The sequence below is a fragment of the Anolis carolinensis genome, chromosome 5 (genome assembly GCF_035594765.1).
Source record: "Anolis carolinensis isolate JA03-04 chromosome 5, rAnoCar3.1.pri, whole genome shotgun sequence".
Lineage (NCBI taxonomy): Eukaryota > Metazoa > Chordata > Lepidosauria > Squamata > Dactyloidae > Anolis > Anolis carolinensis.
In genome coordinates, this window is record NC_085845.1 from 152703736 (window position 1) to 152729094 (window position 25359).

The 25359-nt window shown below is 39.8% G+C and overlaps 2 protein-coding genes and 1 long non-coding RNA gene across 5 annotated transcripts in view; 2 read left to right on the plus strand and 1 right to left on the minus strand.

Moving 5' to 3' along the window:
• The window catches only part of cnot2 (CCR4-NOT transcription complex subunit 2), a 66680-nt gene extending 64000 nt beyond the window's left edge, over window positions 1–2680 (plus strand). For all 3 annotated transcript variants that reach the window (XM_008116617.3, XM_003224620.3, XM_008116619.3), the window contains one exon: window positions 1519–2680. In XM_008116617.3, the coding sequence (XP_008114824.2) occupies window positions 1519–1605 (87 nt within the window). In that variant the 3' untranslated portion in view covers window positions 1606–2680. The remainder of the gene's footprint in view (window positions 1–1518) is intronic.
• Window positions 2681–16435: 13755 nt separating this feature from the next.
• LOC134299533 (uncharacterized) lies at window positions 16436–20982 on the minus strand. The gene is made up of 2 exons (XR_010006752.1): window positions 20860–20982; window positions 16436–20310 (listed from the first exon to the last, which is right to left on the minus strand). It is a non-coding gene; the product is annotated as an uncharacterized LOC134299533 (long non-coding RNA).
• kcnmb4 (potassium calcium-activated channel subfamily M regulatory beta subunit 4) overlaps window positions 20974–25359 on the plus strand; it is a 35515-nt gene continuing 31129 nt past the window's right edge. Inside the window, exon 1 of the mRNA XM_062982611.1 lies at window positions 20974–21453. Coding sequence (XP_062838681.1) covers window positions 21118–21453 — 336 coding nt within the window. The 5' untranslated portion in view covers window positions 20974–21117. The remainder of the gene's footprint in view (window positions 21454–25359) is intronic.

Sequence of the window (25359 nt, forward strand, 5' to 3'; positions counted from 1 at the left end):
TTTCAGTCTTTCTGTTGGAGAAAGAGGAGCTTCCTATTTTGGGTCTTCTTGTTTTTTGTGGTTAGTTTTAATTTTGAGCTTAAATAAATAGCCCATCAAAGACTGTATGGGTACTCTGAACTGTACTGGGAGCTGTAGACTATATTTGCAGTATGGCTTGAGCTGCATTGACTACTGTGAGGCTGTGTTCGCAAAACTGTTATATTTGAGGTGGATAGGAAATGACTATATTCAGAAGAGCTTTGCCTTTGATCTGAAGAAACATCCAGACCCTACAGTCTGTGCTTGTTCTTCCTTTGTATATTTATCATAATTTTAATTGTATTAAATGGATCAAAATTTTAACTACTTTGGAACCCTTTCTCAGGTATGATGGGATTACTTCAATTAATTCAATTGTACATGGAGATTGCTCAACTCTCTCTCACACACCTTCAAAAAGGCCCTGGTATTCTATACAATGTTTCTTGAAAACAGAACACATTGCTTTACCACTTCAGGGACAATGAAAATTCAACAATAGTGTATATTAGTTCACAAGTGTTACAGTGCTTATAATATAGTTTCATTGTCTGTATCCAATTTCATTCTGATCCCACCCCCACACCCATATAACTGTGTTATGTGCACCCAGGGATCAAATATTGTCCTTGATGCATCTGAGGAAGTGAATTACAATTCATGGAAGTTCATATTAAAATAAACTGTTAGTTGATTCCATTTTAGTTCCATTTTTAGTTTTGAAGGAATAAAATAAAATCATCTTTTTAGATTTGTCTGAATATAATTGTTAGCCCAATATATTCAAAGTAAGTTCCATAACTTACTGCAAATTCCATAATTTTTATTTATTAAAAAAATTAAAGGACCTGGAAATAAAAAATGAAATAGATATTTGGTAAACAAATTGCCAGTGTTTTAAATCAGAGCTTTCCAAACTCTGTGTTGCTACACTTTAGTGTGTCAGCTGCAGTGTATAAAGTGTGTCATGCAAATGTAATAAGAAATCTCTGAGTCTATGTGAAATAAATAATCATATTTTAAAAGAATGGAAGTGAGATACGTTATGTCCAGATAAATTTCCTTATTACAATTTATGTATGCATCTGTATCTCTTATAACAGTAGACAATCCTATGATATATAGACTTTCATGCTGGAGTTATTATTGCTTTAATCTACTCCAGAATTAACTAAATCTTTGCCATGAATAAAATGTTTTGTTTTCCTGTAAGAGAATTAGCAGGAAGTCTGTGGGTATTTTTATTATTCATTCTGTCCCTAGAATAAGCCATGTATATCTGCATAGCTTGACACTGAATGTTGATTAACTTTATTTTGAAACACAACAGGGGGAAAAGGGTAGACAGACAACTTGGTCAAGACAAGATCTACCAAATTTATTTGTAAGATACAACATTTTTCTTTGCCGTAAGATATGTTATCAACTTAAGCCTATAGAATTTAATGGGCCATCTGCATAAAACAGAGTAATCATCTTTTGTTATTTTGTTTGTAGGAGTTCCATCTGGAATATGACAAACTAGAAGAAAGGCCCCATCTGCCATCCACCTTCAACTACAACCCTGCTCAGCAAGCCTTCTAAAGACTTCCCTTGTCTTGGGGTATGGCTGTCTCAGCACAATACTCAACATAACTGCAAAACTGATGTGGCTCAGGCATCCTGGTTTTAATTCCTTATGAGGATCTGGCAATTGGCTCATGCAAAAGGGTCACCATTTGAAGTCCTGCCTTACTAATTATGTGCTGCCCAACAACTAAATTCATAATTTGTTTTTCTTTAGTTTGAGCAGGGTCGAATATTTTTTTAAGTTTTTATTATAATTATTATTATTATTTTGCCAGCAGACAAGCTTGAGTCTGTCAAAGACAAGCAAGTACACTGACAAAAGTTTACCACTTAGTTTCCAAAATGTAAAAAAAAGAGAGAAGAGGAAAAAAAAGCAGAAATAGACAAAATTTGCATTGTTCATTGTAGCACTCTTGGTAATAAAAAAAAATGTTTGTGCATTTTTATGTGAAGATCCTTCTCGTATTTCATTTGGAAAGATGAGCAAGGTCTGCTTCCTTCATTTTACTTCCCCTTCAGTTTTTGAAAAGGCAGTTCTCGCCAACTTAATGCAAGAAAATCTGACTGTTTAGAAGAAAGATATTGCCACAACCGTTGGTTCATTTCCAAGGTTGTGTGTGTTACTGAGCTTCATCTTTCCAGAATGAGCAAAACACTGTCCAGTCTTTGTTACGATTTTGTAATAAATGTGTACATTTTTTTTAAATTTTTGGACATCACATGAATAAAGGTATGTATGTACGAATGTGTATATATTATATATATGACATCTATTTTGGAAAATATTTGCCCTGCTGTACCTCATTTTTAGGAGGTGTGCATGGATGCAATATATGAAAACGGGACATTCTGGAACTGCTGGTCAGGGGACGCCTTTGTCGCCCTGTGCACTAAAGGGCCAGATTTCAGCAGCCAAGGACATCCATACCCAAGTGAATGTGATGGGACTTAACGAAGTGAACTGAGACAATTCACTCTGGCTGTTTGAACAGCAGCGTTTCATAGGAAGAGAAAAAAAAAGATCAATCTTGTATTTTCTGACCACATAAAGGCTTCTTCTCTTTGTAATAAAGTAGAAAAGCTCTCCTCACTGCAGTGTTGACTTTGATTTGAGATTGTGATGATATCGCTCCTTCAGCAATGAAAATATATACCGTATATATATATATATATATTTAAAAAGTTGAAATATTAAACATACAAAGCTATAAAATAATTGTGGCACTTAAGATGAAGAGTCTTTTTGCTGTTGACACTTCATTGAATAAGAGTTGCATACCTTTTCACCGAAGGCCTGAGCTCAAACATGGCATGTCTGAACAGGCGAAGATAATAGAGCAATGTATTTTGTCAATGGGGTTGGATAAGATGTGCAATCATGGAAGATGGTCCAAAAATTCACATTGGAAAAACTTTCTTTTGTCATGAGTATGTTTGTTTTAAACTTTTGAGACAGAAGCTACCTTTCATTTGATGCCTACTTTTTTTTCTTGGAGGTTCAAATCCAAATAAACCAACATGAATAACATTTTATTTGTGAAAGGCACTGTAACTATTCTCTAGCTAGAGGGGGAAGAAGGGGTAGTGTGTGTCCCTTTTAAACACATATTTCATTCATTCAACTGTGATTTTATTGCTATTGGGGTTACAAGTTGGTGCCGCGTATTGGAAATTACCAAAGTAAGGCAAACACAGCAAATTAATGTCAGTGAAATGTTTTTGTATGTAGTTGAAAAGAACTTTGTTGGCTTTTTCCTTGGGTGACATTGGGAAATCAGCTGTTAATAACCTTGTTATATTTCTGTATCAGGTGTACAGCAAATATAAATTCTACATTTTTATATGTATTTTTGGTTAAAATGCCAGACATAAAAATATAAATGACAGTTGTCATTATTATTATTATTACTGTTGCTATTTAAAGCAAAGTGCTTCCTCCAACTGAATAGAGCTAATGCTGGTAGATGTACATAGTGTCGAACATTGCTCAGTTATCTAATTTTGTTTCTCAGTTGTTAAAACACATTTTTACTAATTACAAATATATCAAAGAGGATTACACTAAAAATTCTTCCTAGTCTTTTCATGAGTGGAACATTGGCCATTATAGAAAGTCCATAAAAGTCTTCTAACTACAGTTCTTTCCCATTTTTGGCATATCAAATGGCTTTTCCCAATTTACACTTAATCAGTACGTTGAAATGTTTCATGGAATCACTTTTGGGGATGATTGCAGGAAGATGAATCCATACCTCGCAATGTATCCTCATAAAGAATGTTTCTGTTTCAAATGCTTTTCGCCTGATATTTTAGAAATATAATTTTAGATGCACTTTATTGTGGCCAAGTTCTCAATACTGTACATGATCAAAACTTTGAACTGAATGAAAAAGAACAGGATCGATAATACAATGATGCTAATGCTATCGTAATAAAGCATTATATGCTGCCAAGAACAGAATTCTATTTTAGACTGTCATTGATGTAGAATTGAGGGTAGACAATGGTGATTATATAGACGGTGGTAATTTATCAAGCCATTGTGTCCTTCATATTAATACATCTTACCTATTTAGCATTTAACATCAATACATTTTACCTAAGTAACATTTAGGTTCAGTATAATGCAAACAAAATATTTTCGTATAACAAAATTAACTTTTTTTCATCTGACTATTTTAGTTGTCAATGTAAAATCAGATTATTTTTTACCTAATGCATAACATTAAAATTGGAAGTACACCATGGAAGCTATGAAGATAAACATAGCAGGACATGATGCTTTAAAAATAGTTTTCATGTCATTGTTCTAGTTACTGATACAAAACCTAGGCCATCATGCAGCTGCTCTGAAATTTTCCAAGAGACATTCATAGGTCTGCACTGGACCCAAAAGTTGCAAATGGCTGCCTCTTTAAATGTCATTTTAGCAGAACAGTAGCACTTCCATAATTATTTGTTTAGATCTTTGGTCCTCCTAGTATTTGAGTCTTCAGTTCTCAGACATCCCATCTAATTTCTTCAACCATCATGAAATCTGGGATTCTAAGTCCAACATAAATTAGAGGACCGAAGATTGGGAATCAGTGGTTTAGACCAATACACTTAAATGTTGATTTGGTTTTGGTGGGGGAATCTGCATTACTATATGTAAGGTAAGTTTTAAAAGAAGACTATACATACTTATCCATGTTTAGTTCACTGTTTGAAAATTCATTGTGTTCTAATTTTTTGTACACATTAATCACTACCGGTAGCTGTCAAGATGGCAGCCTTTTTTGCTCTGTGGAATTCTGCCTTACATGGATGTCGCCCATATCCCTACTGTATATAATACATAACAGGACACTACCCAATTCTGTTTGAATAAGTTTCAGGAAAAGGTTATGACAATACAGCAGGAGAAGCATAATGAAGGGACTATCTATGCTCTGGGGAGTTCAAAAAATCTACGTATCGTTCCCAAATAGTTTCCATGCAATAGCTAGTTCTGCTCGGTTTCAAAAATAAGATAATATGTATCTTTGTTGCCAGAAAATGTGCCTAAACACATGAGGACATTTAATCTGAAATAAATATTTCTATTCAATAATGTTTAGGCCTCTTATCCAGTATTGTCTGTGTTCTAGTGTAGGCGTCCTCACGCTAAGCGCTTTGTGTGGTCAGCATTAGCTCAGGTTTGTTGTTATACATGTCAGCCTAAATGGACTTCAAAATGAGTCCCGTTTGAATTCAATAGGGCTTATGTTGAAGCAAATGTGTAGATATTCAAGGGGGTAATACCAACGGAAGTTTCACAAATAATAAAGAATTTTGTGGTACCTTAAAAGCAAATACACATGTACACTCTCACCAGGCAGAAGGAGACAGCTTGCACATTGAGGAATAGTCTATAGTTTGAACTATGAAAACTTTCAGAGCAGAGTGATACAACTGTGTGGGATGGAGGCTTTGTGCCTGCCCCATCAGTGAAGTCCTAGGCAAGAGCACCCCACTTGGTAAGCTCCCTACCAAGATGTACCATGAAGAAAAGGTTTCTCCTATAGCAGAAAGAGGCAGCACTGTAAATATAACCTTTAGAGCTCCTGCTCAGTTTCAAAGTGTATCAACTTCAATGCTGTGGAACTTAGTAGGGAACTCGGACACTAACGTGTCTTTCAGGCAAGTAGTCGAACACAAAACATTTTATGAAACCAGATGATCCTGAGTCACGGTCCCTTAATATTCATCTTCAGTTTTGGGTGCCGTAGCTTCATGGTCTTGGGGCTCTGGCACACAACTATTGTTGTCCTTATTGAATAACGTTTATAGATTATGGCATTTGTAGCGATGAAACACTATCTTCTGGTCAAAAAAGAATGTGTGTAGTTGTGTCTGCTTGCCCATATACAGTGTAGTTTCACTTGTTTGGTGAGTGTCCACAAAACACTAATTCTGTTTGTGTATGCAAAAGGGCCTTGTAGTACCTTAAGAGATTAAATGAGAGAAGTTGGTAGCATAAACTTTCATTTACTTAAGTCTACTTCTTCAGTTATTTTTGTACTACACATAGTTCAGATTAGACTGAAGATGGATTCTTCTGTTTTAAGGCACAGTTGTTGGTCTAGATCAACCTTCAACCTATCTCCAGCTGGTTTGGACTCTGGTTCCTGCCTGCTTTAAATTGGCCAAAATAATTGGTGGCTTTTGTGTCTGTTATTGATGCAGATTATTTGTACTTCATTTTGCCCTGGAAAAGTCTCTGTGTAATTGTTAACATGAACTTGTATTTATGAACTTGTTTTAAGTGTTTCATATACACTTGCATCCAGTGAACCTTTCAGCTCTTCAGGACTGCTATTCAACCCATAGCTAAGCCTCTTGACCTATTCACAATGTTTTTGATTGAAAATAGATGTGGGAATCATGTAACCTTCCAGATGAAGGACTACAACTCTCATCAACTATGGCTGGCAGAGACAATTGTGGTAAATGATCAAGGGTTGTGGTTCAGTAATATCTGGAAGGTGGCATAATTCCAACCCTTGATTCTTGGTATTTACAACCTATTTTCTTGCAATAATTTCATTTATTTTCATAAGCCAATTATTAAATACTTATTTTTAGACTAAATTTCCCATATTTTAAAAATAACTTTTAGTATTGCTTCTGTGTTTTTTCAGTGTTCATTTTTTATCCTTAAAGTCTTTATCTATGTAGTAGTATTTTATTAGTGCTTAGACTATAAGCCATTTGCATTCAAAACAAATGAGTACAATAAAAGTGTGCCTATTTAAATCAGTGCTGTTTACAGTTCAGAACCAGGAAGCAATTTCTAAATAGCTTCAAAAGATGTCTATCAAACCCTAGCCTATTGGTTTTTAAATTCATTTCAGCTCTGTTTCCATAATGTTAATTAAAGTACTTACATCCTCATGTATATTTACACTGCTGAAAATTAAATGTAAACTTGACTAGCAACCCTTCTTGAATCAAGAATTAATTACAACAGTGTCTGCTGGGATACATTATCCTGACTAAGCTTTTTTTATTTAGAGAGGTTTTCTGAATTATGTAAATGGTCTTAATACAAACTTTGCAAACTGCTTTTGTCAAAGCAAATGCACCACTTGTAATGTATTGGAATTAAAAAAAAATTCTGGATCATAGCAGTGTGTAGCACAGGTAATTGGTGTAAAGAAAAGCAGTGTTTTGAAACTGTATGTCAATATTTAGAATCCTGATCATTACTTTCTATGAAGAACCAGCTGAATCTAGGAACACGAAAGCAAGAAATCCCAATGTTATACAAAACTGAAATGCTTTTGCAACTTAATATGGATTGAAAAGATTGGTCAGTGGCAAGGTAATCTTACCTTTGTCTCATTTCAATCCAGTCACTGCACTTTTTGCCATTTCTGTAATTTCTCAGTATTTTTAATGATGTGGTAAAGAAGAAATTGACTTCGCTAGTAAACCCAACATGCACCTGCTGTCCAAAATACATGGTTCCTGAAGAACTCTGGGGAAAAGGTTTGTGCAATTTTACATTCCAATTTTCCTTTTTACTAATAAGAGGAGGAATAGACTACCCAATAAGACATTTACCTGATGCAGGTTTTCAATATTAACCTCATTTTTTTTGTTTCCAGATCACAAGTTTCATGTGAAGCTCCATCCTTTTAATTGGAGCCAGTCTCCCCCCACCCTTCCTCTTTTAGCATATAGATTAACAGGTGTTTTTACTCATTCTTTTTGTCTATCAGTAGAAATATAATTTTTCCAGCTGGCCTATGTCCACATAATCTTTCTAGGACTCTGGTTTTTTAAAGTACCATTTGCATTTAAGCAATTATTTATACCCTTTTACAACTTCTTTTGTGTCCATTTTATATGTATGGTGTCCTAAACTGAACATATCACTTCCAAATGTGATCTTAGCTGTCATTCTCTGTAGGCATAAATGTTTGAAATTATGAGTACATGGTTATCTTTGTATTTGGGCGGCTACAGCTCAGGATATTTTGACCACAGTCCAATGAAGCAGAATTTCACAATGTTTTGGCTTTCTGCTGTCAGCTAGTGGGATGGGGTTGCACAGTATGTACATGGATCTCTGCACAGTTCCATCTCATTAATGGCAAACCTGGCTCGCACTTCCTGCTACTAGAGCAGGGATAGGCAAAGTGCAGTCTGTGGGAGATATTCAGCCTTTCAGACACTAAAGTGCAGACTCTGAATCCTCTAAAAATTCGTGATTTTTAGAAACTTAATGACCATGACTCAAAACCTTTGCAACTGCAGCGGTTTTGTTTCCCTAAGCCCCCACCCCACATATCTTAGAAGAGAACTTTTCAAATATTTCATATTGATGACACACTTTTTAAATATGCATCATTTCGTAACACAGTAATTCAGTATTACTAGCAAACTGGATGTTAAGCCAGCCATTTATAGGAGATACAGATATGTATAAATTGTAATAAGGAAATGTATGGGAACACAACATATGCTTTTTTTCATTAGACTCAGAGGTTACTCGTGCAACACACCTACACTAGCTAACACACAGTTTGGAAAGCTTTGTCATAGAACATGCCAGAACCTCCAGTGACTGGCCAAAATCAAAGCCAGAAATGACATTTCTTGTTTGAATTCTGGCCAAAATGTGGGGGTCTGGCTTGTTCCTAAATGATGAGAGAGGCGATGGTGTCTTGTAAGTTGATATAGTCTGTTATGGGCACAGGAACAAACATTGCCCCCTGTAATTGCCCATCTTAATAACAACAACAACTTTATATTCCGCCTCCATCTCCCCAAAGTGACTTGGGGTGGCTTACATGGGGACAAGCCTGATCCAACAAAGATTAAAACCAAACTTAGATTAAAACATCACAGTCATCACATTACTACCAGACAATAACATAAGAACAGCATCATCAACAGCCAATAGTCTTGTAAACTTTTTGTTAGAAGAACAACATTTCCTACTATGCAGCTAGTTAATCCTCTTGAGCTACAGAGAGAATTGGTTGTTTCATTCTAGCTTTAGGAGACCACCCAAAGAGCAATTGAGGTCTCCAGGCTGGCACTCTGAATTTTTAGGGGGAAATTATTTTGGTCAACTAATGACCAACTATACTGTCTTCTACTTTACATCACAAAGGATGTTTAAGTAAGGCAAGCTTCCACTTATGACAACCCTATGAATTTAATGGAGTTGTATTGGATAATAAATACAGGTGGTTTTTCTAGTTCCTCTGAAATATCACCCACAACACCTGGTATTCTCTCATCCAAGAACTTATGGGGTTTGACTCTGATTACCTTCCACGATGGGATGGGATCTGCTGCCTTTGGAGTATTGAGACTTACTGAAAAGTAAATCCCATTGAAGTCAGTGAGATGAATGATGAAAGGTGTTTTAGGTTGCTGTGCATCCACTAGTGCAACATCAGAAACTAGCATTCAGTAGTATGCTAGTAGTATAATATTGAGCTACTCAAATAACTGTCATAATTGTTTTGCTTAATTGATACCTCAAGATTGTTCTTTCTTAAAAGAAGCTGAAGTCTCAACTATGTTATCTAATCATGATGTAATTTCAGAAATATATTTACCCAGATTTCAGGGGCAAAACTACATTTCAGTTGAAAATATCAGGTAGAGAATTAGGGCTCTTTCCATTAAGTTGTGCGAATCAGCACATATAATACCGGGCCTAAAGGACAAATCTGGATCCTGCAAGAATGAATGAATAGATAGATGATAGATGGTCAGTATGTCAGCCAGTACTGGTAAGATACTACTTTTTATATCCTTAAACTCAAACAAGGCTTTGTATATTAAAATGTATGACAGGGTGGGTGGATGGATGGATGGTCAAGACAACTGGTAAGTTGCTTTATTTCTCATTCAGACCTAACAAGAGTTCACAATTTTCTTATTAAAATGTATGACGAAATTTTATCCTACTCCATCCATGGACTTTGCTGATAGGCTGCATTCTTTATATCCCCAACATCCAGAAGATCAATGGAAAATATACTTTTCAGAACCTTTACAGCAGGTGAGTATTAAGTATAGAAATCTGGAAGTGCCAATGAGGGGCAGAAATGGTATTCATTTTTGTCCCAAAATGCCCTAGATTGCCCCCCCACCAAAGTTGACCCCCAGCTCTTCTTCACAGGACTTTTCTTCAAGTTTCAGCCCTCTTGGAATGTGAACTGCTCCAAAGGGGACTATAAAGGCAAAATTCTCAACACTCAAAATTCTCAAAGCCAATGAAGGAAACACAGCAGGGCAAAAAAAATATTTTAAAGGACTGTAATTGAGGTAGAGAGACCACTTAAAACACTTATAATTGCAGTTTTATCTCTCCTGTTTTCAAGATGTGGAGAAAATTCATTGAATTGTATATTTCAGTTGAACAGGTTGTAGTGGTTTACCACACCAAAAACACACTTTAAAGTTAATCTGCAAATGACATAAAAGAAGCCATGTGTTGCCAACACACCCAAAAATTCATACTTTGTGCTAGGAAAACCAATGTTCAGTTTCATGTACTCTGTCAATTCTATATTGGGGCTTCTGGGCCATAGTTTTGCTATTGCAACACTAGCAAGAAAAAATTGTCAACTGTTGCCTTAGGGTATTCACCCTCCAACTTTTCAGAGACCCATGTGACCAAGCAACACCAGTTTAACCTTAGGACAGTGTTGTTAAAATGGCAAAAATTGCTAATATGGAAGAACACATATGCTAGGAGATAAAGTAGCATTTTTCTTTCCCCTGAACATATTGGGAAGAGCAGGAGTCCGCCTCTCCCTGCTGCTAAAATGAATGTAAACTACTTTTGCACTTTGGATACAAATTGGCAGCAATTGAAGTAAATCTCAAACAAAGGGGGAGAAGTGAGGGAGGGGAAGCAGAAAACTGGATGCCTTAAAAGCAAGTGAAAAAGATTTATGAGAGCTGTTTCTGCCATATCAGGATAGTTGGATGCAATAATAGTACAGTTGTCCCCCCACATTTGCAGTTTTGACTTTTGTGGATTCAATTATTCACAGATTTTATTAAAATCTTTCTAGAAATCTCCAAATTCTCCAGTGAAATACTATGGTCCTTGGTACTATCCTTTGGTCATGATGGAGGACCCTGAGTTTTCTAGAAGATATCTCTAGGAATCTCTAGGTCTTCTAGAGATTGAAATTGAATCCAGACAAGACTGAGATCCTCCTAGTCAGTTGTAAGGCTGAACAGTGTATAGGGTTAAAGCCTGTGTTGGACGGGGTTACACTCCCCCTGAAGACACAGGTTTGCAGCTTGGGAGTTCTCCTGGACTCATTGCTGAGCCTGGAACGTCAAGTTTCAGTAGTGTCCAGGGGAGCTTTTGCACAATTAAAACTTGTGTGCCAGTTGCACCCATACCTTGAGAAGTTAGACTTGGCCACGGTGATCCATGCTCTTATTATATCTCAGATAGACTACTGCAATGCGCTCTACCTGGGTTTGCCTTTGAAGCCAGCCCGGCAGCTTTAATTAGTCCAATAGACAGCAGTCAGATTTCTAACTGGGGAGGTGTACAGGGAGCATACTACTCCCCTGTTACGTCAGCTCCACTGGCTGCCAGTTTGCTACCGAGCCTAATTCAAAGTGCTGGTCTTGGCCTATATGGTTCTGGTCCAACTTACCTGTCTGAATGCATCTCCCTTTATGAGCCTACAAGAGCTTTAAGATCGGCTGGGAAGGCCCTGTGCTCTGTCTCCCAACCTCTTTGCATGCACGATTTGTGGCCCCTTGGCTGTGGAACTCCCTCTCCAGTGACATCAGGTAGGCCCCATTCCTCCTGGTTTTTGGAAAAAAATTAAGACCTGGCTTTTTAGGCAAGCGTTTCGTGAATAGGAAACTACGGAATGAGACTTCAATAGCTTGAATAATGGACTATGGATTTTGGAAAATGATTTGGATATGAGATCATGACTCAGCATTTTATATGGTTTTAATCTGTTTGATTGATTGATATGTGTTTTAATTGCTTATATGTTTAGATGGTTAATATTTTGATGAGATGTGTTTTATTGTTTACCTGTGCGGCATTGAATTTTTGCTGGATTTGTAAGCTGCCTTGAGTCCCCTTCGGGGTCGAGAAAGGCAGGGTAGAAATGAAGCAAATAAATAAATAAATAAATAAATAAATAATGTACATTTCTATGGCCAGCTTCCATAGAGTCATGCTGGAAGACCCAGAAATTCCTAAAAAGATATTATCTCTGGTTTTAAAAAAAAGCAGCAGTTTCTTTATTTGCAGTGTTTACTTTCATGGTGGTTCTCTAACCCTAAGCCCAATGAATTTGAAAGACTGACTACACTAAATAATCACTTACTGCCTTTTAATGATACCTAACCTCACAAGCATCCCAATCGCATCTGGGTCAGTCTGGGGATATACAGGCCAGCCATCTGGCCAGCTTTTACAAGGACTTGTCTACAACTTTCTCCAGTTCTTAGTTTTAATGCTGCTGTGTTTCTCAAAATGCTATTTCTTCAACAGACCATCGGCATTCTTCATCCTTAACCACAGAGGTGGCAACACTTAATTTTTCACTCCCAGAGTCCAGAAGTACACTGCAGGGAGTCAATAAACAATATATCATTTGAGCTGGGCACATTATAGATCGCCTTTCCTATGAACTCAGCTGACTGCTGCAGTTCCAGAAGCGAGTTGAACTTTCCTGCCTGAACTGCAGTTATTAGGGAGCTGTGTGTGTTGAGGGTGAAGGAGGTATTTCTAAAAACTGATCCCAAGGACAGACCTAAGTCCCCTCTGACTAGAGTTCAAGCGGAGACAGTATACGAAACACAAGTTGAGCCCTAAATGCAGAATGTGAGAAGTAAATGAACAGTCTCGATAGTCAATATAAACAATTAAGACTTAAGGCTTCTGCCTAAAGGTTAAACTGTACTCAGCGTTTAATGAATGTTTGCATTCAGGGTTGCAACATTAGTTCAGGGTATCCAGATTGCATTGGCTGGTGGACAAGCTGATAAATAATGGATCAGCGCAGGCCTGGAACAGGAGTTTACCATTTTCTAAGCATGCTTTAGTGCTAATCTAAATCTCTCACTGAAATTGGTTGCGAGGTGACCCCATGTTTATTATTTTTTTCCCTAGGGAATTCTAGGAACTCTAATGTAAACCATGAGATTTCCCACATTTCTTCAGTGTCCTATTTTAATTTGTAATTTTTTTTGGGTAAAATTTGCATTTTTATTTCACCCCCTCCCCCAGAAGCTGATTTTATGTTTTAACTGTTCCTTATTTAGGAAAATACCCTACTTTTTATCATTTCAACTATGCTTAAAGTTGTTTTGAATGTACTTAGTAGTTTAAACCTATTTTAACATTGATATTTTAATTCGATTGTGTTTTAATGTTTATACTGCTGTGAGCCCCTATTTTTTTGGGGGGGGGAGAAAACTACAAATAGAAATAGGGGCTGGAATCCTACATGTCCTTTGCCTCCATAAATGCAAATCTAAGGATTTCATCGTATAGAATCATAAAATAGAGACCAGGGTTCCCTTTACATTACAAATTATGGAGCTATTATTCCTCTTTAACTGCCATGTTTCAATTTATAGAAGCCTGGGATTTGCTTCAAGGCCTCTCCAAACTAAAAACCATAGGATTCCATAGGATGGTGTTGTAGCAGTTAAAATAGAATGGTAACACTATAATTCTGTACCGTGAATGAGCTGACAGAATAACCGAAATAATAGCTTGAAGTTTATGAAGCAAAGAACACTGTGATGTTATAATCAGCATCAAAATGAAATGAGAGAGCTATGGATAGATTTTTTTTATCTTAGTTTGAATGCAGATGTACACTCCTATCAGAAAGGCTCCAGTTGGGAGCAGCAGTTTATTTCCATAAAGGTTCTGCATAGTAGTAAATCAAAGCAATCTCTGCAATGTTTGTTGGCAAACAATGACAGAAATAAGGGAAATAAAAGGATACAAATGCTTAACATTTAACTTGTTTTCTTCCTTTTTTATTCTTTGAAAAAGAACTGTTACAGTGTTTGCCTTATGTTTTTACATTTTGTCTAACTGCACTAAGAGCTTGATTGGTCAGTTGTATGTGGCTGCTTTTCAGAGATATACACACAAAGGCCTAAATCTAGGTTAGTCAAACTATATATTAAAAGTCAGTGTTTGTACATATATGTGTATGTATGTGGCAGCTTTCTGATTGGCTGCCACTTCCACATGCACTGTGACCCCCACGAATGACGGACCTAAACCAAAATTAGCACACAGAACCCCCATGACCTACTTTACATCATGGTGCAGTTGGGGGGAGGACAAACCATGGATGATGGGATTTGCAGTAATTTCAATCACTTCAGCTCCCACAAACCACTGCAACCCCTACCAATGATGGATCAGGACCCAATTTGGGACACAGAGCCCCCATGACCCACTTTACATCCTGGTGCAGTTTAGGGGAGTATGGACCAAAAAAGATGGAATTTGCAGTACTTTCACCCAATTCGGCTCCTACAACTACTGAGACCTCTACAAAGCAATGAACTCTATGAAACTTAACACACAGACCCCCCCCCCCCGATGCAGTTGGGGGAGGACAGACTACGGATGATGGGATTTGCAGTACCTTCATCCACATCCAGAGACTACTTCAGCCCCCATGAATAACGGACCTGGACCAAACTTGGCACACGGACTCTCCGTGACGTACTTTGCTACCTGGTGAGTTTTGGGAGAGGATGGATCACAAATAATGGGAATTGCAGTACCTTCACTCACTTCCAGAAACCACTGAGACCCCCATGGATAAGGCACATTACCAAATTAATATTACCAAACTTCCCAAAACAAACAATGCCATTGTCAAATAACTCGGGCACCGCTGGGTCCCCAAGCTAGTATTTAAATAAATTCAAGTGTTTCCATGGGTCCACTCCAGTTGAGACCAGCAAGTTGATTCTGGTAAAATAGCATGTACAGTGCAGCTCTATGAGTTGTTAATTGCTGCCAAGTCAGCTTTGATTTATAGCAATCCTGTGAGGAGAGACATTCTAGTCACCCTGTCATCAATAACTCTGCTCAGATCCAAGGCTGTGGCCTCTTTGACTGAGTGTATCCATCTGGATACCCACATACCCCACTACATACAGGGAGCTTACTCCCAAGTGGAAGCCATAGAAAGTCAACCAAAAATAGCAATACATGATACATGAGCTTCCAAAAGCTAGGAGGTTAAAGTGCTCGTGATAAAGTGACTTGACAAGTTAAAACTACTGACTGTCAGGGCAATTGCTTTTCTTTCAGCATTTCAAACCAAATGGGTTCAGAGGCATGTGTGAGTGTCTGTTGAAGCACTGACATGCTCCCTTTCTGAGACATTGTCACAATTCCTTCATTCGGTCATAGTCATCTTGTACTATTCCTGTTTTTCCATTCCCCGCCCTAGATTGTGAGACATTGTGACTTTATTTTTGAAGTATAAGGAACATAATTTTTGTAATTCCACATTTCCTTAGTGATATTTTGATGTGGTCAGTTACATATTGGGACAGCAAATGAATCACTGCTCATCACACACTCATTATAAACCTTGCTGTGAGTGCCATTATTCTGACACTTTTCAAAATGAGTTGGCACTAGAATACTTTCTTAACCATAATTTAAACGAATTAAAAGTACTATGGCAACTTGGTGTTGATATACAGACAGCCAACCCCAGTCATATAATGTCATATAATGGGGCTTGAGTGTCCATGGTGGGTTCAGGAACCAAATCCCAGCAGATGCCGAGAGCTCACTGTATAGGAAAACATTGGCTCAGGATGAGAAAACTATAGGAAGAGTATACTCCAAGGTGTGGAGGGGGCTAAAAATATTGAACAATGAAAGTGAGGACGTAGAGTTGTACATACAGCATTATATGGCAGTGCACTGTGAATTGTGCAGTGATACCCAGTTATTGACATGTGCTTTGTAATGTTACTGTTCTGTATGGGAGCTGCATAGTTCTGGCACAGCATATTTCAACATGCCCATCTATACACAACACTGAAGTGATGCTGTACTCACTCACCTGAGAATAAGGGCCAATGGACTACTTTCAAGTAGATAGCTCAAGGTTGTGCATTAAGAAGTTTCTGGCACTTGAAATACTATTTTGAAGCATCCGATATGCAACAGACTAACAGGTCTATCCCTCCAAAAAGGCATACTAATTTTGAAACAGTGTGCAACAGGTCTAAGGTGCAGGAAACTAACACAGCTAAATGCAGAGGCATGTCTGTGGAAGGGTAGACAAAACAATCAGGTGGGTGATTCATTCTCCAACTCACTGACTTTATTTATAGACTGCCTTTTGTCTGAGGACTGGAACTCAAGACAGTTTACAATTTAAAACAAATGAACTATTGATAAAAATATATCATAAATGAAGAATTATAGCAATAAAAAGATCAAACTAAATTGACAAGATATTTCATTATAATCATTAGGGGGAACTGAACATCTTAGCAATCAGGAAAATGCAGCATTGGGAGCCCACCTAATCTCAACAGGGAAGTTATTGTGGGAGGAAAAACAAAAATGATCTTTCACACTGGTTGCTTCACAGAAAAGCAATTCCCCATCTCAAGAGTGGACCATGCCATTTTATATATAATAAGGCACTTTTCTCATTAAATTTTGTCCTGAAGTGTTTAATAATAATAATATCTTTATTTTATACCCCGCCACCACCTCCCTGAAGGGACTTGGGGCAGCTTACATATGGGACAGAAGGTCCAACAGATATAAAAGCAAACAGTCCATTAAAACAAAACCACCACTAAAATAAAACAGAAACATCATTAACATACAAAAATCCATATAAACACAATTAAGCATAATAGGAAAAACAGCAGTATTAAGGTTTAGAGCCTTATGGGCCAAGTGACACCTCCGTTTTTAAATGAATTTTATAACCAGGGAACCAGGCTGGGCACAAAAATGTTGTTATTTACAAGCATACATCAGTTAAGGCCATTTTACAACCTCTTTTTTATACCTATCAGTACCCCCTTTCCTTCTCATCCTGAGACTAGTTGGAAGGTTTTTTTTAGCAGCATTGGCATTGGGAGGATGCTAGAGAAAGGCTGGAGAAATCCAGACATTCAGTGTTCAGTTACAGCACTGGATCTGCTGTAAACATTGCACTCATGCTTGAGTGGGGGGGGGGGGGGGAGTGGAATTTAGCTCTATCTGGAATAATAGTAGCTATGTGTTCCTCAACAAACAAGGTAAACAACAGGAAGAGCCAAAATCCCTTGCTGAGCATGTTGAATCAGCAAAACAGAGAAAAAAGAAAAGACAGGATGCTTCATTATCTACTTTAAGCATGTTTTAAAAAAGAAAAGAAAAAGCAAAACATAGATTTATGAAGTTTGGCCACTAAAATGAAAATAATAAAAGAAGGCTAAGATAAGAAATTTTGGAAAGGCATGACCATTTAGAGATTCTAACCTTTTGGAAAACCAGAATCTCCATAACCCTTTGGAGAAAATGGCATTCACAACCATTAGAAAATCATTATCTTTTGTAAAAGTATGATCTTCCAGAGAAGAGCCAAAAATTTTGTTTGAGCAAAATCTTCTCTTCAGTGGTATATAATCACATGTTTTAATTTAATTTTATTGGATGTTTTGCTGTTACATGTTATAATTTAAATGTACCTGTGTTGATGTATTTTATTGTGTATTGTTAGGCTTGGTCCCCATGTTAGCAGCCTCAGGTCCCTTTGGAGAGATGGGATGGGATACAAGAATAAAGTTATTGATATTATTATTATAAAACTAGATGAAAAATAATGTTTAATTACTGAAAAGCTCAACATGTTTTGGCCTGTTGATATCAGAAGGCCATGATCATATGCTAGTGATTGAAAACCTTGCCAGAATATGATGTTACTACTACTACTACTACTACTACTAATAATAATAATAATAAAATTGTATTTATAACCCGCTTCCATCTCCCTGAGGGGACCAAGCCTGTTCAAGAGCTAAAATACAACATGTATAATTAAAATAATAACAGTAAAATAACATTCATAAAATACATAGCGAGCATCAGGACTAAACGGTGGGGCTATTAAGAAATTACAGGGAAAGCAGACATGTGCAAAAATGCAAGGCAATGAGATTCAGGAATAGGGTAAAGTGCTGACGGTTAGGGCAGTAAATGGTTAAGACTGGCTGGTGATGAAAATGGACATACAGTTCAAATACACATTGGAACATAAGTCTTCAAATTTTTGTGGAATGTGGCCAGGATAGGGGCTAATCTAATCTCCCTAGGGATAGAGTTCCAGAGCTGGGGGGCCACCACCGAGAAGGCCCTCTCCCTTGTCCCCACCAGTCATGTTTGTGACGGAGGTGGGAGAGAGAGAAGGGCCTCCTCGGAGGATCTAAGAGCTCATGCTGGTTCGTAGGGGGCGATATGGTTACGTAAGTAAGCTGGGCTTGGTCCCCATGTAAATCGCCCCAAGTCCCTTTGGGGAGACGGGGCAGGATATAAGAATAAAGCTATTATAATACAGTAGAGTCTCACTTATCCAACACTCGCTTAGCCAATGTTCTGGATTATCCAACGCATTTTTGTAGTCAATGTTTTCAATATATCGTGATATTTTGGTGCTGAAGTCGTAAATACAGTAATTGCTACATAGCATTACTGCGTATTGTTGTTTAACATGTTTTGGTGCTTAATTTCTGAAATCATAACCTAATTTGATGTTTAATAGGCTTTTCCTTAATCTCTCCTTATTATCCAACATATTCGCTTATCGAACGTTCGGCCGGCCTATTTACGTTGGATAAGTGAGACTCTACTGTATTATTATTATATGCAGACTTGTCAACAGCTTCATGGTATACGGTAGACTCCTGCAGAGGAGAGAGGATCCTTCGTCCTTTGCTGAGTGTAGCATTTGTTGGATTTTTTTCGTGGGCCTGTAGATAGGTGTAATATTTATATTACATGCAATATTACTAATAATATTGCAATATAGTGGTGTAATACAATATAATAATATATAATGCTTATATAGTGCTTATATTGTGCTATACTAATAATATAATAGGGCCCCTGGTGGCACAGTGTGTTAAAGCGCTGAGCTGCTGAACTCCAGGTTCAAATCTCGGGAGCGGAATGAGCGCCCACTGTTAGCCCCAGCTCCTGCCAACCTAGCAGTTCGAAAACATGCAAATGTGAGTAGATCAATAGGTACCGCTCCAGCGGGAGGGTAACGGTGCTCCATGCAGTCATGCCGGCCACATGACCTTGGAGGTGTCTATGGACAACGTCGGCTCTTCGGCTTAGAAATGGAGATGAGCACCAACCCCCAGAGTCGGTCACGACTGGACTTAACGTCAGGGGAAACCTTTACCTTTATCTAATAATATAATATATTGTATGTACAGTAGAGTCTTACTCATCCAAGCCTCGCTTATCCAAGCTTCTGAATTATCCAAGCCATTTTTGTAGTCAATGTTTTCAATATATCGTGATATTTTGGTGCTGAATTCGTAAATACAGTAATTGCAACATAACTTTACTTTTTCTGTCAAATTTGTTGTATAACATGATGTTTTGGTGTTTAATTTATAAAATCATGCCCTAATTTGATGTTTAATAGGCTTTTCCTTAATCCCTCCTTATTATCCAAGATATTCGCTTATCCAAGCTTCTGCTGGCCCGTTTTAGCTTTGGATAAGTGAGTCTCTACTGTATATATAACTTGTAAGCTGCCCTGAGTCCCCTTCGGGGTGAGAAGAGCGGGATATAAATGTCGTTAATAAATAAATAAATAAGCAATAGTTTGCAGGTTGTGTTTCTTCATCTGCTTCCCTGTGCGGTCAATGGTTCCCTCACAACCTCTGAGGATGCCTGCCATAGATGTGGGCGAAACGTCAGGAGATAATACTTCTGGAACATGGCCACACAGCCCGAAAGACATACAACAACCCTGTGATCCCGGCCATGAAAGCCTTCGACAACACGTTCCCTTGATGTCCGGTAAGAACACTTTTGCTCTGGGTGGGTTTTTGTCGTGACTCATGGCTTGTACTTGGCAATGCAGCTCTTCTGATGTCTGTGGTGGAGTCCCCATTGGCCTGGAGTGTTTTCCAGCTTTTCTCCCGCCTTCCAAGAAATCACTTGCAGTAGAAAGAGCGGGAGGGGGGGGTGAGGGGGAAGAAAAGAGGCAAACTCTTGAATGAATCGCCGGTCGCTTTGAAAAGGATTAAAGCCTCCGCGAATTAAATGAAAGGCGCGTGTATAAATAGCCCTCGAGCACGTGCCTCCTCTTCCTCTGAATGAATCCGCACGTGGCGGCGCCGCCCCGCTTCGAAACCCCCTCTCCCCGCCCCCCATTTAGGCTCTTAATCAGAGCGAGTAATCAACCGGCTTCCTGGGCTTAAACCGCAGGGGACGGATAATCCCGGGCCAAGCTGTCCTACAGAGAAAGAGACAGAGAGGAGGAGGGCGTGTGTGAGGAGACAGGGAAGCCAATGGGATTCCTCACGCAAACACCCCCCCTCGGCCCGTTCCATTCTGGCCACGTGAATGGCGCGAAAGGGGGCGAGCGAGACCATCAATGGCAGGAGAGGGGTGTGTGCGCGAATGTGTGGATGGGAGCTTACCCCTCGCTGAGGCGGCTAGCTCTGCCCCCGTCCTGCTCCTCTAGGTCCAGCTAAGAGGCTTACCTCGAGGGAGGGGGCGGGAAAGCCCTTTCTCCTGTCAAGGGGGGGGGGGGGAGGGCTGGCAAAGCTCCCTCCCTCCGCTCCTGAACCCCGCCTCTGCTCGACGCCAGGGTTTCCCGCCCGGACTGGCGACTGCCCCGCGGAGCCTCAGTTTCGGGAGTGGGCAAGTGAGTGAGGGCGTGAGTGAGTGAGCCGGGCTGCTCTCCCGTCTCTCCTTCCCCGGCCCCCCATGCGCCTGCCCGGCTGCCCTCGGCGGGGGCCATGGCAAAGCTGCGGGTGGCCTACGAGTACACGGAGGCGGAGGACAAGAGCATCCGCCTGGGCTTGTTCCTCATCGTCTCCGGCATCGTCTCGCTCTTCATCCTGGGCTTCTGCTGGCTGAACCCGGCGCTGCAGGACCTGCAAGGCAAGGCGGCCAACTGCACGGTGCTCTCCGTGGCGCAGATCGGCGAGTCCTTCGAGTGCACCTTCACCTGCGGCGCGGACTGCAAGGGCACCTCGCTCTACCCCTGCCTCCAGGTCTACGTCAACAACTCCGAGTCCCACGCCCGCGCCCTCCTCCACCAGGACGAGCACCAGCTCCTCGCCAACCCCAAGGTGAGCATGGGCAGAGCGCCGCGGGGGGGGGGGGGGGCTCCGCTCGCGGGAACGGGCTCCACGCGGCGCCACGACGCTTCCACCACCACCAGGGCTCCGTGGAGTGGGATCCTGGCATCAGGACCATCGCCAGAAGAAAATGCGGGGGTGGGTTGAAACTTTTTTTTAATGTTGGCACAGTGCGTTAATGCGCTGATCTGCTGAACTTGCGGACCAAAAGGTGCCAGGTTCAAATCCCGGGAGCGGAATGAGCACCCGCTGTTAGCCCCAGCTCCTGCCAACCTAGCAGTTCGAAAGCATGCAAATGTGAGTAGATCAATAGGTACCGCTCCGGCGGGAAGGTAACGGTGTTCCATGCAGTCATGCCGGCCACATGACCTTGGAGGTGTCTATGGACAACGCCGGCTCTTCGGCTTAGAAATGGAGATGAGCACCAACCCCCCAGAGTCGGTCACGACTGGACTTAACGTCAGGGGAAAACCTTTACCTTTACCTACCTAGTTCCATAACGCAACATAATTTAGAAAGCAGGCTCTATGGATAAACTTCAGTGGACACTCAAGACAGAGAAACTTCTGTGGACACTCCTGGGGATTTGGTTAAACAGTTAAAATTCAGTTTTTTTAAAAGCCTGAAAATTTTTGGAGGGGGGGGGCGTTGAATCCAAGGCCGTAGCTAGAAAAAAAATTCGGGGGGGGGGGGGGTTGAACCCCTCATCCCCCCCCCCCCCCGCTACAGACATGTCAATATCTGCTTGAGATAGTGCCAGGAGGGAATCATAATTTTTTGCGTCTCATAGACTTTGCATGTGGGTTTGGTTGACCAGTTAAAATTCATGAGTAAACATGAATGCCTGCTAGGATGCCTACATATATAATTATATAGGTAAAGGTAAAGGTTTCCCCTGCATGGAGCGCCATTACCTTCCCGCTGGAGCTGTACCTATTGATCTACTCACATTTGCATGTTTTCGAACTGCTAGGTTGGCAGGAGCTGGGGCTAACAGTGGACGCTCATTCTGCTCCCGGGATTTGAACTTGGGACCTTTTGGTCCACAAGTTCAGCATATCAGCACTGTGCCACCAGAGGCCCCAATATAATTATATATTATATATTAAATGTAATATTACTAATAAAATTACTGTATAGTGGTATAGTACAAGATAGTATAATATATAATGCGAATATTGTGCTATGCTAATGATATAATGTATTGTAGGTACAACATATAACTTGTAAGCCGCTCTGAGTCTCCTTGGGGCGAGAAGGGCGGGATATAAATGTAGTAAATAAAAAAATAAATACCTTGGTATGGTCAAAAGTTCCTGAGCGGGTCCAATATCCCAAGCCAACAAAATCAAACTTTTTTGTAATCATCAGAAATGAGAGTAAAGGTAAAGGTTCCCCCTGACGTTAGGTCTAGTCGAGTCCGACTCTGGAGGTTGGTGCTCATCTCCATTTCTAAGCCGTTGTCTGTAGACACCTCCAAGGTTATGTGGCTGGCATGACTGCACCGTTACCTTCCTGTCAGACCTATGGATCTACGCACATTTACATGTTTTTGAACTGCTAGGTTGGCAGAAGCTGGGGCTAATAGCAGGAGCTCACTCCACTCCCTGGATTCGAACCGACGACTTTTCGGTCCACAAGTTCAGCAGCTAAGCGGTTTAACCCATACCACCACCTGGGGCTCCAGAAATGAGAGTAGTGAATAGTATATGCTAGATCAGCATTTCTCATCCTGGGGGTTGGGTCCACTGGGGAGGTTGTGAGGGGGTTTCATAGGGGTCACCAAAGACCATCACATATTTCTAATGGTCTTAAGAACCCAAATCTCTCCATTATTTTCTGTTGGTCATGGGGGTTCTGTGTGGGAAGTTTGGCCCATTTCTATCGTTGGCGGGGTTCAAGCGGCTTCTTGATTGTAGGTGAACTGCAAATCCTAGCAACTACTATTCCCAAGCCCTCCTGGTGGTGCAGTGGGTTAAACTGCTGAACTTGCTGACCAAAAGGTTGGTGGTTCGAATCCAGGGAGCGGGATGAGCTCCCTCTTTTAGCCCCAGCTTCTGTCAACCTAGCAGTTTAAAAACATGTGAATGTGAGTAGATCAATAGGTACCACTCCAGCGGGAAGGTAACGGTGCTCCATGCAGTCATGCCGGCCACATGACCTTGGAGATGTCTTTGGACAGCACCAGCTCTTCGGCTTAGAAATGGAGATGAGCACCAACCCCCAGAGTCGGACACGGCTGGACTTAATGTCAGGGGAAGCCTTTACCTTTACTTTACAACTCCCAAATGTCAAGGTCTATTTCCCTAAACTCCACCACTGTTCAGATTTGGGCATATTGAGTATTCATGGCAAGTTTGGTCCAGATCCATCATTGTTTGGAGTCCGTAGTGCTCTCTGGATGTAGATGAACTACAGCTCCAAAATTCAAGATCAGTCCCCACCAAACCCTTCCAGTATTTCCTGGTGGTCATGGGAGTTCTGCGTGCCAAGTTTGGTTCAATTATATCGTTGGTGGAGTTCAGAATGCTCTTTTGAATCTAGGTGAACTATAAATCCCAGAAACGACAACTCCTAAATGACAAAATCAATCCCCACCAACCTCACCAGTATTCAAACTTGGGAGAATCGGGTATTTGTGCCAAATTTGGTCCCGTGAATATATCCTGCATATCAGATATTGACATTACAATTCATAACAGTAGAAAAATGACAGTTATGAAGTAGCCACAGAAATAATTGTATGGTTGGGGGTCACCACAACATGAGGAACTCTATTAAGGGGTCGCGGCATTAGGAAGGTTAAGAACCACTGTGATAGGTATTGGAAAACCTCAGAGATACCTCCCTTAGAACAATGGGGAAAATATTTTGCAGACTTGCTAATAACACAACCCAACAAGTATTTTTCATCAGATATAATTTTAGGTCATTTTTACAAAGATTTTTTGCGCTGAATTCAGATCTGTGTTTATTTTTTTCTCTATCATGTGTAGTTTTTACGATGAGGCTAATCGAATAATTAATTAATACACTTACACACTGATATCAATAGAATCTAATTGATATCAGTGTGTAAATGCATTAGTTAGTTATCTGTCTCCTAGCATCACGTACAGCAGACCCCCAGTTAAACAGAACTCTCAAGCAACTGGCCCCCAAAATATGAAGAAATAATACTTTGATTTGAAATTAGAATAGCTATATAACACATTATGACTGTGCTATGAAGGGGTTTCAGTATTTAATAACTCCTGACTATCCCATATCATCATATGCAGTAGACTCGCAGTTGACCAGAACTCTCATTCAATCAGCACCAAAAAAATTGAAGAAATATTGTGTTCTTGAAGGCTTTCATGGCTGGAATTACTGGGTTGCAGTGAGTTTTCCGGGCTTGTATGGAATTGAAGCTATGAGACAGTAAGTAAAAACAAAACAAATGAGTTATTAAATAGCGGAATCCCTTCCTGACTTAATATAATAGTTGTACTGTATTATACATGAAAGTATTATTTCTTCAGATAAGTGGCTGAGGAGGGAAAGGAAAGGGCCGGAGGCTGATAGGAATTTTGGGAGTTGGAGTCCAAAACACCCAGAGGGTCGAAATTTGCCCATGCCTGGGCTATAGCCACCACGTTTTTATAGCTTCAGGCCATAGCAATTCAAGTACAGTAGAGTCTCACTTATCCAAGCCTCGCTTATCCAAGTTTCTGGATTATCCAAGCCATTTTTGTAGTTGATGTTTTCAATATATCATGATATTTTGGTGCTAAATTCGTAAATACAGTAATTGCAACATAACATTACTGTGTATTAAACTGCTTTTTCTGTCAAATTTGTTGTAAAACATGATGTTTTGGTGCTTAAATTGTAAAACCATAACCTAATTTGATG